The sequence below is a fragment of the Podarcis liolepis genome, assembly GCF_965112155.1.
Source record: "Podarcis liolepis genome assembly, chromosome: 9".
Classification (NCBI taxonomy): domain Eukaryota; kingdom Metazoa; phylum Chordata; class Lepidosauria; order Squamata; family Lacertidae; genus Podarcis; species Podarcis liolepis.
Window position 1 is genome coordinate 2,933,281 of NC_139564.1, and position 16,790 is coordinate 2,950,070.

Genomic DNA, 16,790 nt, shown 5'->3' on the forward strand with positions numbered 1-16,790 from the left:
AAGCCTTAGAAAGACCTCCATTTTCCAGGGATCCTGGGCTAAAGAGCACATGGGGCAAGACAACCAATGGCCTTAGAAAAAGGCAGCTGACTAGAAACGACTTATCCCCTTTCCCCTTTTGGATACCATGGTGCCTCCTGGAGTCCTTTTTCTTCTCTCTGCCTCAGCTTCTTCCTGCAGATGTTCCTTCCTTCAACGGCTCCAACCACCTTCCGCTTTGATGCAGAACATTCCAGAGTTCCCATTCAGCTTCTGCTCTTCCCTGATTGGGACTGGCAGGCAGCCAATCAGCATTCCACATATAGCAGAAGTCCAGGAAAATATCTAGTTTAGTTATTGCTTACTCCACTTCCATAGTACTCTCATGCACAAAAGTGACTTTCATGAGTATCTTTGGAATGCTGCAAAGGACAGGCATGTTCTGTCCCCTTTAACCCAGGGCTTAATGACTTCTGGAGAACTTCTTCAATTAAGTGGCTGAGCGCCCCCGCGCCTCAAATTGTTGTATTTTTCTTCTTCTGAGACTAAATTTGGAACATGGACTGTTATCTCACAGTTTCCCGCTTAACCCTAGGCATTAAATATTTATTCAGGTCCAGCAGAGTTCCACCCACCATGTCAACTACAGGCAAGCAATTGAAATTTAAAAGTCTAATTTAATGGACCAAAATAACTCTTAAGGACAGGATAACACTATGAGACTAATCCAGGATTTCAAAGAAATTAAGCAAAGAAGGTGTAATTAGAAAAAGGAGTGAAATTGCTTGGCCTATGTTTGGATCTTGTTTATCTTGCTTAGAGATAGGATGCCAGGTGCACCGGGTTGCCTAGCAACAGTACACCACCAAAAGTCAGGCTTGCTGACTTATGCACCCTCACTTTAGAACTGAACTGAGTGGGACAGAGGTTTTTCTTAATCAGGAACTCTAGAAAAAGATGACTACTGGAAAGCAGGAAAACACTGATGTTCAGCTGGAAGACCACTGGAGCTGTGGAGCTGTGGATTCTCTGTTGACCCCACTGGTCGAAGTGTGTTGAAGTACTAACTGATAGTGGGCCCATGCCTGCCAGGTTATGAGCCAACTGACGTTTGCAAGTCGTAATATGGAACAAGACAAAGGAAACTGGTCAAATGGTCAAAGGCCTGGAAACGATGCCTTATGAGGAACGGCTAAGGGAGCTGGGCATGTTTAGCCCGGAGAAGAGGAGGTTAAGGGGTGATATGATAGCCATGTTCAAATATATAAAAGGATGTCACATAGAGGAGGGAGAAAGGTTGTTTTCTGCTGCTCCAGAGAAGCGGACACGGAGCAATGGATCCAAACTACAAGAAAGAAGATTCCACCTAAACATTAGGAAGAACTTCCTGACAGTAAGAGCTGTTTGACAGTGGAATTTGCTGCCAAGGAGTGTGGTGGAGTCTCCTACTTTGGAGGTCTTTAAGCAGAGGCTTGACAACCATATGTCAGGAGTGCTCTGATGGTGTTTCCTGCTTGGCAGGGTGTTGGACTCGATGGCCCTTGTGGTCTCTTCCAACTCTATGATTCTATGAAACTGACACACTCACAGGAAGACCAATTCTCTCAGAAATAAAGAGGAGAGAGACGCCACTGCTCTGACTGCAGGCAGGATTGGTCTGGGGGAAGTGAAATGGCTCCTCCACCTAAAGAGGCCACAAAGACCCTGTTCCCAATAGGGGGAGTAATCCCTAAAGACAGGAGTGTTGTGTCCCCCCCCCCATCTGGTAAAATGTTCCCCTCTAGGACGTATACTTAATCAATCTTCCTCCACTTGGTGCCCTCCAACGCAACCTGTTGGTTAGGGCTGATGGCACCTAGAAGGCACTGGGTTGGGGAAGGCTGTATTGGATTTATTGCAACAGAACGTAGGCTACGACTGAGTCCTCCTTGCTTTATTTTCCAGGAGTTTCCATTATCTGAGGTTGCAAAATCAGGTCACCTGAGGATGCAGGATTGACAAAAGGCTTTTGAGTGCTGGTGTCAAAGACCTGATCTCTTCCATGCTCTTAATTCCATAATCTGGATAATTGATCATGGCTTCTATTAAAGGTGGGTCGATTCATTGTCCACGAAGAGTTTTAATTGAACCATCGTTTATCAGGCTTCTTCTTACATATGCTTCTTTTTTGATCAAGACGGGGAAAGTTCTCCCAACATCGCAGTGGTGTTGTACATTTTGCTTTTATTCCACAAGCCCGTTTATTATGCAGGTCATCTGGCTTGCCGACTACCCAGTAACTGAAAAGAAAAGGAAGCACAAATCAATGAGTCAGTCAAAACCAAATTATCCACATGGGATGTGTACTTTATTTCAGCATTAAAAGATCTCCCTCTCTCAGAACTTCGGATTACAGGGCATTAAATGAAGCTGGACTGACAAAAGAAAAGGCTTCTTCACACAGCATGAAGTTAACCTGTGGAACTCACTTCCACAGGAGGTGGTGATGGCCACCAACTTGAAGGCTTTAAAGCAGAGGCTCCTAAACCTATGTGGCCTACCACCTCCTTTCAGAAAAAATATATATATACCCAGCACCCGCCCTGGAAACTACCATTTTTTAAGTGAACAAATGAAAGATGCAGTGACAAATTTGCATTCTTTTATGTATCTATATTTCTACCCAGTGCTATTTTTCTAGAAAAAAGATGCCGGAACTCACCATGAACACCTCCCTCATTCTCTTTGAATGGCAATTGCACTACCTGGGAGGTGCCAGACCTCACCTGAGAGGTTCTGGAAACCACCTTAGATGTCCCAGAACTGAGTTCCTGCGAGTTTCCCCTGAAAAAAGTCCTGTTTCTACCTACGTCCTACAACATAGTAAAGAAAGATTAAAATTCCATGGAGCGGACCAGAGTTAAGACTGCCGGCTCAGTCTGATCCATCCCAGGGGCGGAGCCGGTGCCGCATCCTGCCTGCCATGGGCCAAATAGGCAGGCAGTCTGCGATCCACTTCCTGGGTCTGGATGAAGCCAAAAAGGGTTCACCCTAGCCTGGGAAAACCTCTCACCTCCAGCACGATTGCCGGATCCAGGTAACCTTTGTTGCCAACCCACAACGGAGCCCACCCTGGCAGTAAGCGTCATTACATAACAGATGAAACACATATGAATGGTTTTCCAAACTTCTCTTCTCTTCTCTTCTCTTCTCTTCTCTTCTCTTCTCTTCTCTTCTCTTCTCTTCCCTTCCCTTCCCTTCCCTTCCCTTCCCTTCCCTTCCCTTCCACCCCCCCCTTATTTTTATTCAACGTCCCCTTGGATTGTTCCAAAAAGATGACTTCTAGTGTTGATTGCAAAAGATGACTTCTAGTGTTATGAGAGTAGGAGAAAACCTTTTCTCTATCCTCTTTCTCCACACTCATTATTTCTGAGTGGACGTAGGATTCTGCAGTTAAGAAAGACTCAGGAAATGGTGATAAAATACAGCAGCAACCCATGCGGAGGTATTTTTTTAGAAAGGTATTTATATATGCTAAATGGCGAAATATTTCAAAGCGGTGTACAACATTGAATTTATTTATTTTTTAAATAGAAGATAAAGAGAAGTAGGTTCTTTATTCTGTAGTGCCAGAGCTAGTAATTAACTGGGATGGTGGTGGTGGAAAGCAACAATAACCACTGAATGATACTATGGAACAAAGCAAGCCCTGTGTACCTGCATTCCTACACTTTAGCAAATATTTAAGAAGCAGTAGAATTCCTCAAACTATCATAGTTTAACAAGATGAGGTGAAAAAGCATTACTTGGTCTTCCAAAGAATGGTGGGGAGCAGAGCTGAGGGGGAGGCAAAGGGGACATGCTGTCGCCACCCTGCACTAGTCATGGACTGGTCATGTTGTTCGGATGCCTGATTATTGTCTTCCAAAGTAACTACTCTATTCTGAACTTAAAAATGGAAAGTGTAAAGCCGGTGGTCAACAAAAGAGGTTTAGAAACTCTCTCAAGGCAAATCTTAAAAAATGTAGTATAAACACCTACAATTGGGAATCACTGGCCCATGAGCAGTCCAGTTGGAGAATAGCCTTTACCAAAGGTGTCACGGACTTTGAAGACACTCAAACTCAGGACAAAAGGGAGAAACGTGCTAAGAGGAAGACATGTTTGGCAAACCCTCACCGTGATCAACTCCTGCCTGGAAACCAATGTCCCCACTGTGGAAGGATGTGTGTTTCCAGAATTGGCCTCCATAGTGACTTACGGACTCAGTGTTAAGACAATCTTACTCAGCTACAAGTGACTGCTAAAGAAGAAGAAGAAGAGGAAGAGGAAGAGGAAGAGGAAGAAGAAGAAGAAGAAGAAGAAGAAGAACAAGAACAACAACAACAACAACAACAACAGGGGTGATTTGAAGGACTACAGTGTCCATGTACATGGTGAGGGTGGAGAGAGACTGTGAGAAGGCATGGGTGAAGGGGCATTTGGCTATGTGGAGTCCTAGGTGGCTGGTGCCCATAAGTAGTGGCAGAGTGGAAGGCAAGGAGACTAACCATATGTGGAGCCAACAACAGGAAGAACCACCTCAGCTCCACCCAAGATTGGTTGTAGGTATAAGAAGGCTGAGGACAGACTGAGGTTGGTGAGGCACATTCGCTCTACTGGACCAGCCCCTGCCATGTGGGGCGATTTCTTGTCTCCGTGTAGAAGCCCTTCATTGTTGAGCATGAAACTACTATCAAGCCCCGTCAAACTACGCAGCATTACCATTTCTGATGAAGCTGGACAATATAATATTGCTTCCATCCTACAAAACCGCCTTTCTGACATGGAACATAAAATGCAATGGAAATAAAATACTGTGCTGGGTTCTAGATGCAGGCAAAGGACAGGAAGAGCTTTCAATGAAGAAAGAAACATGAATTCTTAACAAAATTTCTACAATATAATAAACAGAGAAAGGCTGCTTCCAGACTCACCCTCGGAGAAGGGCAGTTTCATCTATCCATTTCCATCTTCCCATATAATATAGCCCAATCCAGAAGTCATGTTGTTCATTTTTAATTGCATTTTCCAGGAACTCCTGCTAAAAGCACAATCAGAAAGTCTTTCCTAGGAATAAGAGGCCAGAAACCCCTCTCAGGTCACCCCCAGACTGTGGCCTCATCTGCACTGTGAGTATCATACCTAGGGGATTTTAAAATCCATGCCGACACAAAATTACAAGGGGCCTCTTGGGACTTTGTGGAATGCATGGCCTCCATGGGGCTGTCCCTAAATAAGTTTGGCCCAACTCATAGCCGTGGACATGCCTTAGACCTGGTGTTCACCTCTATGGATGATGGTGATCTGACAAAATAAAAAAATTCCTACCTGTAGCACCTTAAAGACCAACTAAGTTAGTTCTTGGTATAAGCTTTCGTGTGCATGCACACTTCTTCAGATACACAGATACTGTGTATCTGAAGAAGTGTGCATGCACACGAAAGCTTATACCAAGAACTAACTTAGTTGGTCTTTAAGGTGCTACAGGTAGGAATTTTTTTATTTTGACTATGGCAGACCAACACGGCTACCCATCTGTAACGGTGATCTGACACTAAGTAAAAGCGAAATGAAAGAAGTGCCATGGTCAGATCACTTCCTGGTGCAACTGGACTTCTCCGCGATCCTTCTCCTCTGCAGGGAGATGGGACTGATTCGGATGGTCTGCCCCTGCCACTTAATGGATCCAAATGGTTTCCAGAGAGTGCTAGGGGATGTTTTATCCCATGCTGATGGCTTTCAACTGATTCCCTGGTGACTTGTTGGAATGCAGAGTTAACCAGGGCTATTGACTGTCTGGCTCCAAATTGCCCTCTCCGATTGCATGAAGCCTGGACAGCCTCATGGTTTTCCCTGGAGCTGAGGACGACAAAACAATCATTGAGACTGCTAGAGCGCCGGTGGCAGAAAACTCATTCTGAATCGGACTGGACACAGGTCAGAGCTCAATTTCAAGCCTGCTAAGTGGCAATGGCGACGGTGAAGAGGACCTTCTTTGCCCCCTCTATTGCATCTGCAGAAAACAGTGGCAGGAGACTCTTTCAAGTGGTTCACAATCTATCGGAACTACCTTTATCATCAGGGCCTGGTAGGGACCCCAAGATCTCCTGCAATGCCTTTTCAAAGATTTTTTGCAGATAAAGTTGCTCAGATTCGGAAGGAGGTAGATTGCACCGTGGGAGTAGGGCCGAGGCAGGAGAGTGCTGGAGTCCTGTCTAGTCATGTTATATGGGATCAATTCCAATCTGTTACCTCCGAGGATGTGGACAGGCTGCTTGGATGAGTGAAACTAGCCACCTGTCTTCCTGATTCTTGTCCATCCTGGCTGATAAAAGCAAACTGGGAAGGATGGGGTGTTGGGCGCTGTGGGGTGGTGAATGCTTCCCTCTGTGGGGGAGCCTTCCAAGGCCCACTGAAAGAGGCGGTCTTTAAACCGCTTCTTAAAACCATCTTTAGATGCTGTCAATATGGCCAACTATCGCCCAGTCTCAAATCTTCCATTCTTGGGCAAGGTGATTGAGCGGATTGCTGCTGAACAACAATCCACGCCTGGAGTATGCGGACGATTTGGATCCCTTTCAGTCGGGATTCAGGCCTCACTAGGCGACTGAAACTGCCTTGGTCGTGCTGGTCGATGATATCCGGCGGGCTAGGGACAAAGGTGAGAGCTGTTTCCTAGTTCTGCTGGATCTCTCAGCAGCTTTTGACACCATCGACCATAACATCCTTCTGGACCGTCTTGAGGGGGTGGGAGCTGGGGGCACTGTCATACAGTCTTTCCGCTCCTTTCTCCTGGGCCGTGTTCAGAAAGTGGTGGTGGGGGATGAGTGTTCAGACCCCTGGGCTCTCACTTGTGGGGTGCCTCAGGGTTCCGACCTCTCCCCCATGCTTTTTAACATCTACATGAAGCTGCTGGGAGAGATCATCGGGGGTTTGGGCTGGGTGTTCATCAGTATGCGGACAATACCCAGCTCTACCTCTCTTTTAAATCAGAACCAGTGAAGGCGGTGAAGGTCCTGTGTGAGTGTCTGGAGAGGGTTGGAGGATGGATGGTGGCTAACAGATTGAGGCTGCATCCTGACAAACAGTAGTACTGTTCTTGGGGGAAAGGGGCGGGTTGGTGTAGAGGGCTCCCTGGTCCTGAATGGGGTAACTGTGCCCCTGAAGGACCAGGTGTGCACCTGGGAGTCATTTTGGACTGTCCATGGAGGCACAGGTTAATTCTGTGTCCAGGGCAGCTGTCTCCCAGCTCCATTTGGTAATCCGGCTGAGACCCTAACTGCCCGCGGGCTGTCTCACCAGAGTGGTGCATTTTCTAGTTATCTCCTGCTTGGACTACAGCAATGCACTCTACACAGGGCTACCTTTGAAGGGACTCAGAGACTGCAATTAATCCAGAATGCGGCAGCTGGACTGGTGACTGGGAGTGGCTGCCGAGACCATATAACACCAGTCCTGAAAGATCTTCATTAGCTCCCAGTACGTTTCCGAGCACAATTCAGAGTGTTGGTGCTGACCTTATAGCATTGAAAATGACATGTATATCTATGTACAGTTGGAGGTATGCAAAAAAATGTATTCCCTTGGGATACACAGTATGCTGGGGAACAATTTGTTTTCCATTTTCTGTTACATGAGATTTTTCAACTGTTCTTATATGTTCTTTCAATGCTGATTTCAAACCAGAAATCGATTTTCGTGTACGTGCTATAGTTATCTTTCAATTTCTGACTTTTGCCGATATGCCATATTTACACTGGGGATAAGTGGACACTGACATGTTGATCTACCCTAAGCACATGGTAATTACTGTTTTGCAAACTTAATTTTTCTTTATTTTTATAGTTTTGTACCCTAAATATTTGTATTTTTCCGATCGGACCATGGCTTCTTCTTTAAGTAGACAAAAATGTGTAAACAAGCCTGTCTGAGTGTTCACATATCTTGGGATATGTGCTGCTGCTGTGCACCGGGGCTGAAGAGTTACAGAATGTCCTGTGCTGTTCTCTAGAGGGAAGATGCCCAGAGAGGTTTCAAGTGTGGGGGCTTTGCATCATCGCCCCCCTGGTGTTTCCCACAATCCCTTCCCCCCTCAGATTCCAAAGTGGGTTATCTATCCACAGAACTCTGGGAATTGTAACACTGTGAGAGGAATAGGAGGTCTGCTAAAAAGCTCTCAGTATCTTTAACAAACTTCCCAGGATCCTTTGGGGGATGACCGTAAAGTGGTACAATCATGCTTTAAATGTATGGTGCAGCTATGGCCAAAGTATCTTGCCGAGGAAGGCTTAAAACCATCAAATTGCTTTTTATTTCGGTTCTGGAGGTTTTGCTGAATATGATTAGAAATGACCAGCAGGTTAAAGGTGTACAGGTCGGAGATAAACATTATAAGTTAAGGGCATTTGCAGATGATTTAGTATTGACCCTACAAGAGCCAAACACTAGTACGAAAAGGGTGTTGGAGATAATTCAACAATTTGGCCAGGTAGCTGGATTTAAACTGAATAAACAAAAAACTAAAGTCTTAGAAAAAAACTTAACAGTTATGGAGAAGGAGAAATTTCAAGAAGAGACAGGTTTGACATTGGTTAAGAAGGTGAAATACCTAGGGGTTCACTTGACATCTAAGAATTTGAACTTGTATAAGGACAACTATGAAAAATGCTGGTTAGAAATTAAAAAAGACCTAGAAATATGGTCAAATTTGAAACTGTCTATGTTAGGCCGAATTGCAGTGATCAAGATGAATGTATTGCCTAGAATGTTATTTTTCTTTCAAACTTTGCAGATTCTGGACAAGATGGACTGTTTTAAGAGGTGGCAGAAAGATATTTCGAAATTTGTCTGGCAGGGCAAAAAGCCCAGAATTAAATTTAAAATACTGACAGATGCTAAAGAAAGAGGGGGATTTGCCCTGCTGGACTTAAAATTGTACTATGAAGCAGCAGCATTTTGCTGGCTGAAAGAGTGGATGCTCCTCGAGAACACAGACATTTTAGATTTGGAAGGCTTTAATAATGCATTTGGTTGGCATGCATATCTATGGTATGACAAAATCAAGGTGCATAGGGCCTTTAAAAACCTAACCATTGTTAGAAAAGCATTGTTTAATGTCTGGATAAGATATAAAGATCTGTTGGAAAACAAAACCCCTAGATGGTTGTCACCCTTGGAGGCTAAGGCATTCAAGAAACTCAATATGGAGGTCAGATGGCCGAAGTATTGGGAAATCTTGGAACAGGAGGGAGATAAACTGAAATTACAAAGTCATGAGAAATTGAAACCTAAAGTACCAGACTGGCTTCAATATTACCAAATATTGGAGATTTTCAAACAGGACAGGAAAATTGGCTTTCAGGTGGAAAAATCAAAATTAGAAACTGAATTGTTAGAACCCAATACTAAGAATTTGTCAAGAATGTATAATTTGCTGCTGAAATGGAATACACAAGATGAAACAGTTAAATCCGCTATGATTAAATGGGCACAGGACATCGGTCACAACATTATGTTTGCTGACTGGGAATGGTTGTGGAACACCGGTATTAAATTTACCGCATGTAATGCCTTAAAGGAAAACATTATGAAAATGATTTACAGGTGGTACATGACTCCAGTCAAGCTAGCAAAAATCTACCATTTGCCTGATAATAAGTGTTGGAAATGTAAAGAAATTGAAGGTACTTTCTATCACCTTTGGTGGACATGCCCGAAGATTAAGGCTTTCTGGGAAATGATATATAACGAAATGAAAAAGATACTTAAATGTACTTTTCCTAAAAAACCAGAGGCCTTCCTCTTGGGCATTGTCGGCCAATTGGTGTCAAAGAAGGACAGAACTTTCTTTATGTATGCTACAACAGCAGCAAGAATACTCATCGCAAAGTATTGGAAGACACAAGATTTACCCACTCTGGAAGAATGGCAGATGAAAGTGATGGACTATATGACATTAGCTGAGATGACTGGCAGAATCCGCGATCAGGGAAAGGAGACGGCGGAAGAAGAATGGAAGAAATTTAAAATCTATCTTAAGGACTATTATAAACTTGCTGAATGTTAGAATGTCGAGGTTTGAGTAAGAAAGGGTTACAGCGATATAAGACTAGATTGAAGGAAAGATTAAGAGGACAGAGGACTGACAGACATATTTAGAGTTGCTAAAAACTTTTGTATATTGGGATGCAGAAAGGGGAGGTATGGGGAAGTCCGAGAAACACGGTTTATGAAAAAAAGGTTATGAAATTATATGTGTTTGTATGTCTTTATATATGTTTGTATTGTCTTAAAAATTTGTAAAACCAATAAAAAATTTATAAAAAAATAAATAATAAAACCATCAAATTGCAAAGGATTATTCATGCCATTTCTATATACAGTGTTCAGCTAGCTTACCTCCTCTTTGTCGTTTTGAATAATAATCAGTTTGGATTTTTTATTCTCACAAAGCCTTTCTGCATCATGCCAGTATACTAGTCCATCATCAAATAAATAGAGAGCCTCTTTGTATGGCTGCCACTTTTGACGATGATTTGATGTGAGGTCATCTTTGAACCAAGCCAGAAAGTGGGAAGGTGGGGGCAGAAAAGCAGATTTAGCAGGAGCTGGGCTGAAGGTCTAACAGAACCCCCCCATAAAGTCATTATGAATTGCATACTGATATTTCATTACAATCCAGCAAAAGACATGGTAGCTAACACTCTGAAAGGTTTGTTCTAATAAAGGACACATTTAGCCAGGTCATTTGTACTCCATTTCCTCCCCTGTTCTACTGTTTCCATTCATCAACAGACTGGTAATGCTATGAAGATTGTGTGGCACCCCCAATCTCTGCTGAGCAATAACAAGATTCTGGGAGGTTCCGGTTGCTTAGAATCATAGAATCATAGAATCATAGAGTTGGAAGAGACCACAAGGGCCATCGAGTCCAACCCCCTGCCAAGCAGGAAACACCATCAGAGCACTCCTGACATATGGTTGTCAAGCCTCTGCTTAAAGACCTCCAAAGTAGGAGACTCCACCACACTCCTTGGCAGCAAATTCCACTGTCGAACAGCTCTTACTGTCAGGAAGTTCTTCCTAATGTTTAGGTGGAATCTTCTTTCTTGTAGTTTGGCTCCATTGCTCCGTGTCCGCTTCTCTGGAGCAGCAGAAAGCAACCTTTCTCCCTCCTCTATGTGACATCCTTTTATATATTTGAACATGGCTATCATATCACCCCTTAACCTCCTCTTCTCCAGGCTAAACCTGCCCAGCTCCCTTAGCCGTTCCTCATAAGGCATCGTTTCCAGGCCTTTGACCATTTTGGTTGCCCTCCTCTGGACACGTTCCAGTTTGTCAGTGTCCTTCTTGAATTGTGGTGCCCAGAACTGGACACAGTACTCCAGGTGTGGTCTGACCAGAGCAGAATACAGTGGCACTATTACTTCCCTTGATCTAGATGCTATACTCCTATTGATGCAGCCCAGAATTGCATTGGCTTTTTTAGCTGCCGCGTCACACTGTTGGCTCATGTCAAGTTTGTGGTCAACCAAGACTCCTAGATCCTTTTCACATGTACTGCTCTCAAGCCAGGTGTCACCCATCTTGTATTTGTGCCTCTCATTTTTTTTGCCCAAGTGCAATACTTTACATTTCTCCCTGTTAAAATTCATCTTGTTTGTTTTTGCCCAGTTTTCTAATCTGTCAAGGTCGTTTTGAAGTGTGATCCTGTCCTCTGGGGTGTTAGCCACCCCTCCCAGTTTGGTGTCATCTGCAAATTTGATCAGGATGCCCTTGAGTCCATCATCCAAGTCGTTGATAAAGATGTTGAATAAGACCGGGCCCAAGACAGAACCCTGTGGCACCCCACTAGTCACTCTTCTCCAGGATGAAGAGGAACCATTGATGAGCACCCTTTGGGTTCGGTCAGTCAGCCAGTTACAAATCCACTGAGTGGTAGCATAGTCAAGACCGCATTTTACCAGCTTCTTTACAAGAATATCATGGGGCACCTTGTCAAATGCCTTGCTGAAATCAAGGTAGGCTACATCCACTGCGTTCCCTTCATCTACCAGGCTTGTAATTCTGTCAAAAAACGAGATCAGGTTAGTCTGACATGACTTATTTTTCAGAAATCCATGCTGACTATTGGTGATCACAGCATTCCTTTCTAGGTGTTCACAGACTGTTTGCTTAATGATCTGCTCCAGAATCTTCCCTGGTATTGATGTCAGACTGACTGGGCGGTAATTATTTGGGTCCTCTCTTTTCCCCTTTTTGAAAATAGGGACAACATTTGCCCTCCTCCAGTCTGCCGGGACTTCGCCTGTTCTCCAGGAATTCTCAAAGATGACTGCCAGTGGTTCTGAGATCACATCTGCCAGTTCTTTTAATACTCTTGGATGCAGTTCATCTGGCCCTGGAGACTTGAATACATCTAAACTAGCCAAATATTCTTGTACTATCTCCTTAGTTATTCTGGGCTGTGTTTCCTTTGCTGAATCATTTGCTCCAAATTCTTCAGGTCGGGCATTGTTTTCTTTATCGGAGAAGACTGAGGCAAAGAAGGAATTGAGGAGTTCAGCCCTTTCTGTGTCCCCTGTTTGCATTTCACCATCTTCTCCTCTGAGTGACCCAACTGTTTCTTTGTTCTTCCTTTTGCTACGAACATACCCATAAAAGCCTTTTTTGTTGCTTTTAACCTCTCTAGCAAGCCTGAGTTCATTCTGTGCTTTAGCTTTTCTGACTTTGTGTCTACACGTGCTGGCTATTTGTTTGAATTCCTCTTTGGTGGTTTCCCCGCTTTTCCATTTTTTGTACACATCCTTTTTCAATCTTAATTCAGTTAAAAGTTCTTTAGATAGCCACCCTGGCTTCTTTAGGCACCTTCCATGTTTCCGTCTCATTGGTATTGCCTGAAGTTGTGCTTTTACTATCTCCCTCTTAACAAACTCCCAGCCATCATGAACTCCCTTTCCTTTTAGTATTGCTGTCCATGGGATCTCACTCAGCACTTCCCTAAGTTTTATGAAGTCGGCTTTCTTAAAGTCAAGAAATTGAGTCCTAGTATGCTTGGCTGCTCCTTTCCGCTGTATAGTAAACTTCAGAAGAGCATGATCACTCGCGCCTAATGATCCTTCCACATCTACCCCACTAACCAGGTCATCAACATTGGTTAGGACCAGATCTAAAATGGCTGTTCCTCTTGTTGCTTCTCCCACTTTCTGGACAATGAAGTTGTCTGCAAGGCCAGTGAGGAATCTGTTTGACCTTATGCTCTTGGCTGAGTTTGACGTCCAACAAATATCCGGGTAATTGAAGTCCCCCATTACTACTATCTCCCTTCCTTTTGCATGCTTGGCCATCTGTTCCAGGAAGGCATCATCTATGTCCTCCGTTTGGCTTGGGGATCTATAGTAAACTCCCACAATGAGGTCTCTGTTATTCTTCTCTCCCTTAATTTTGACCCAAATGCTCTCACTTTGGCTTTGAGGTTCTAAATCTTGGATCTCTTCACAGATATACACATCCCTGACATATAACGCCACTCCTCCTCCTTTCTTGTCTGGTCTGTTTCTCTGAAATAGATTGTATCCCCCCATTATTACATTCCAATCGTGGGACTTATCCCACCAGGTTTCAGTGATGCCTATTATGTCATATTTAGTTTGCTGTACCAAGAGCTCAAGCTCATCATGTTTATTTCCCATGCTTTGTGCATTAGTGTACAGACATTGAAGTCCATTAATCATTCCCCCGTGTCTCTTATTTAAGGATTTTTTCCTCCCACCACTAGGTCCACGTGCTGTTTGCTCCATTTGGTCTATGACATTTGGATGATCATCTTCATCAATTGATAGACTCCTACCTTCAGGAGCACTGTCTCCCTCCCCCACATTAGTCAGTTTAAAGCCCTCCTGATGAGGTTTCTGAGATTTTTGGCAAAAACATTTCTCCCAACCGTTGTGAGGTGCAGCCCATCACTTGCCAGAAGTCCATCTTCAAGAAACTGCAGTCCGTGATCTAAGAATCCAAACCGTTCCTGTTTACACCATTTGCGAAGCCAGCTGTTCACTTCCACTATTTTCCCCTCTCTCCCTGGGCCACGTCGTTCAACTGGGAGGACAGACGAGATGACAATTTGTGCATTTAGTTGCTTCAATTTCCTGCCGAGAGCCTCGTAGTCTCTTTTGATCTTCTGGAGGCTATTGCTTGCAGTGTCATTGGTTCCCACGTGAACCAAGAGGAAGGGGTATTTGTCAGTGGGTTTTATGATTCCTTGCAGTCGTTCAGTTACATCTTGGATCTTAGCCCCGGGGAGACAGCACACTTCCCGAGACATCTTGTCAGGCCCACAGATCACTGCTTCTGTTCCCCTCAGTAGGGAATCCCCTATCACCACTACACGCCTCCTCTTGGGTTTGGTCGGGGTTCTCCCATGAGCTGTCCGTTCCAAGGTCGCCTGCACATTCCCTGAGGACTGACTTTGCTGCTCGTCTTCATATACCTGATCGACTGTAATGAGGGAGAGATCCTCAAATGGAGTCTGCTCTTCGTCTTCCATGCTAGGGGAGAAGACCTCAAAGCGATTGTGTATTTCTAAACAATCAGAGTGAACCCTGGGCCTCCTACTTCTTTGAGTCACATTTCTCCATATATCTGGCTCCTGTGTTGGTGAACTATCCTCCTTCTCAGGGGAGTCACCTGTCTCCTCCTTGGTGGGGACGGTGTGCTCTGTTGCTTCCAAGAAGAGCTCCAGCTCTCTAATTCTTTGGAGCGTAGCTACACGTTCCTCCAGTTGCTGGACTTTGTCTTTTAAAAGGGTAATCAACATGCAATTGCTGCAGGTAAAGCTGCCTGCAACCTTTGGCAAGATGGCAAACATTGCGCAGGAATCGCAGGCGACTGCAGCTGTTCCCTCCCCTTCCATCTTGAGATCGTGTCGTTGGGGGTGGCTACAGAGGTCCTCCATCATAAAAAGCTTGAAGACAGGACAAATAACTTCCCCCACAAAAAAACAACAACCTAGGTCTCCCCCCACAAACGTTTGAGACTAGCTCCCCTAAATCTAAAAGATGGGTATAACACAAACACACAAGAAAACCCTTTTTGCTCCTTCTTCAACTGCTGCCCTGCAAACTCTGATAAGCTCCTCCCACAGCTAATCCCCTGCCTCAACAGAAACCCTGCCCCCTCTGACCTTTACACAGGGAAAACAGCTAATCAGCCACAAAGAAACACAAACACACAAGAAAACCCTTTTTGCTCCTTCTTCAACTGCTGCCCTGCAAACTCTGATAAGCTCCTCCCACAGCTAATCCCCTGCCTCAACAGAAACCCTGCCCCCTCTGACCTTTACACAGGGAAAACAGCTAATCAGCCACAAAGAAACACAAACACACAAGAAAACCCTTTTTGCTCCTTCTTCAACTGCTGCCCTGCTTGCCCAGGGTTGTGTTTCCATTGAGAAAATTGAGGAATAGTGGAGGTGAATGTCATTAAGAAGTATAGTTTATTTGACACATATTTAGACAAGATACAGTGGTACCTCGGGTTAAGTGCTTGATTCATTCTGGAGGTCCGTACTTAACCTGAAACTGTTCTTAACCTGAAGCATCACTTTAGCTAATGGGGCCTCCTGCTGCTACCGCACCGCCGGAGCACAATTTCTGTTCTCATCCTGAAGCAAAGTTCGTAACCTGAAGCACTATTTCTGGGTTAGCGGAGTCTGTAACCTGAAGCGTATGTAACCTGAAGCGTATGTAACCTGAGGTACCACTGTACTTCAAATGAGATTCTTGCATGTCAGTGCAGCCTCCTCCAGCCACATTGAATTCTACCTCTTTCCCCTTTCTTGTTCCCAGAACACCTTGCTCTAAGCAACTCTCCTCCCCCCACTCCAAGCCTCGTTTTTAAAGGTGGCATTTTTCTTGTAACCTATGTAATCATTCAGCATAGCCTTGACAACCTCCCCTCCCCAGAAATAGCCTGCCAGAAGTGCTTCACTATAGGGCATTCAGGACCAGGTATATTCCAGGTGAGAAAAACCACATTGAGAGAGAGCTCAAATTCAATGGGATGCAGCAATCTTCTCAGTGTTTCCCAAACTTGGGTCTCCAGCTGTTTTTGAACTACAATCCCCATCATCCCTGACCACTGGTCCTGCTAGTTAGGGATGATGGGAGTTGTAGTCCAACAACAGCTGGGGACCCAAGTTTGCGAAACACTCTTCTAACTCCTAAACTTATTCTCTGATACCTCTTTGAATTCTCCCAGTCTTAACAAACAGTGGAACAGTAACAGAAAGGTATCCTGTTTCTTTCACAGAGACCTTACTGTGCGTGTCTGCTATAGGAGAGAGATAGTAGTCATGGGAGATTTCGGCTACATTGATATCTGTGGAACTTCACTCTGTCAAGAGTGCAAGTGAAGGAATGGGTTTCTGTGCAGTCAGTTTGAAACGGGACCCCCCCTTTTCTTCTTTCTCCAAGAGAGCATTTCTAAAATGCATTAACTTGAGCTGTTGAGCAAATGCATAACAAGAACACAGCTGTATAAACAAAGCTCTCTCCTTTATTAGTCATGGCAATGGATGACCTTGGCTGTTCCAGTGGAGTAGGGATGACATGTCTGGGTCTTATCTTACCACACTCTGACGCACAGACCTAGCCCGGGAATAGCGCCAGAGTGTGTTCTTGGAGTTGGTGACCTCTTGCTCCAAGATAAGAGTATAGGAACAGGAATACCCTTTTATGGTCAGAAGTACAGGAAGGAAAACCCTTTTATGGTTAAGAGTACCGGAACAG

The 16,790-nt window shown here is 44.4% G+C and overlaps 1 protein-coding gene across 15 annotated transcripts in view; it reads right to left on the bottom strand.

Annotated features, from left to right (window-relative positions):
- Positions 1-16,790, bottom strand: part of LOC310685906 (collectin-12-like) — a 40,046-nt gene that overhangs the window by 17,136 nt on the left and 6,120 nt on the right. For 3 of the 15 annotated variants that reach the window (XM_083459014.1, XM_083459000.1, XM_083459007.1), the window contains 3 exons: positions 10,399-10,550; positions 4,935-5,041; positions 1,898-2,258 (listed from right to left, as the gene is read on the bottom strand). The exons of 2 other annotated variants lie outside the window; for them this stretch is intronic. In XM_083459014.1, coding sequence (XP_083315140.1) covers positions 2,099-2,258; positions 4,935-5,041; positions 10,399-10,550 — 419 coding nt within the window. In that variant the 3' untranslated portion in view covers positions 1,898-2,098. Of the gene's footprint in view, positions 1-126; positions 958-1,897; positions 2,259-4,934; positions 5,042-10,398; positions 10,551-16,790 lie in introns of those variants that run through there. 10 more of the 15 variants (XM_083459008.1, XM_083459009.1, XM_083459006.1 and 7 more) reach the window with 7 other exon arrangements.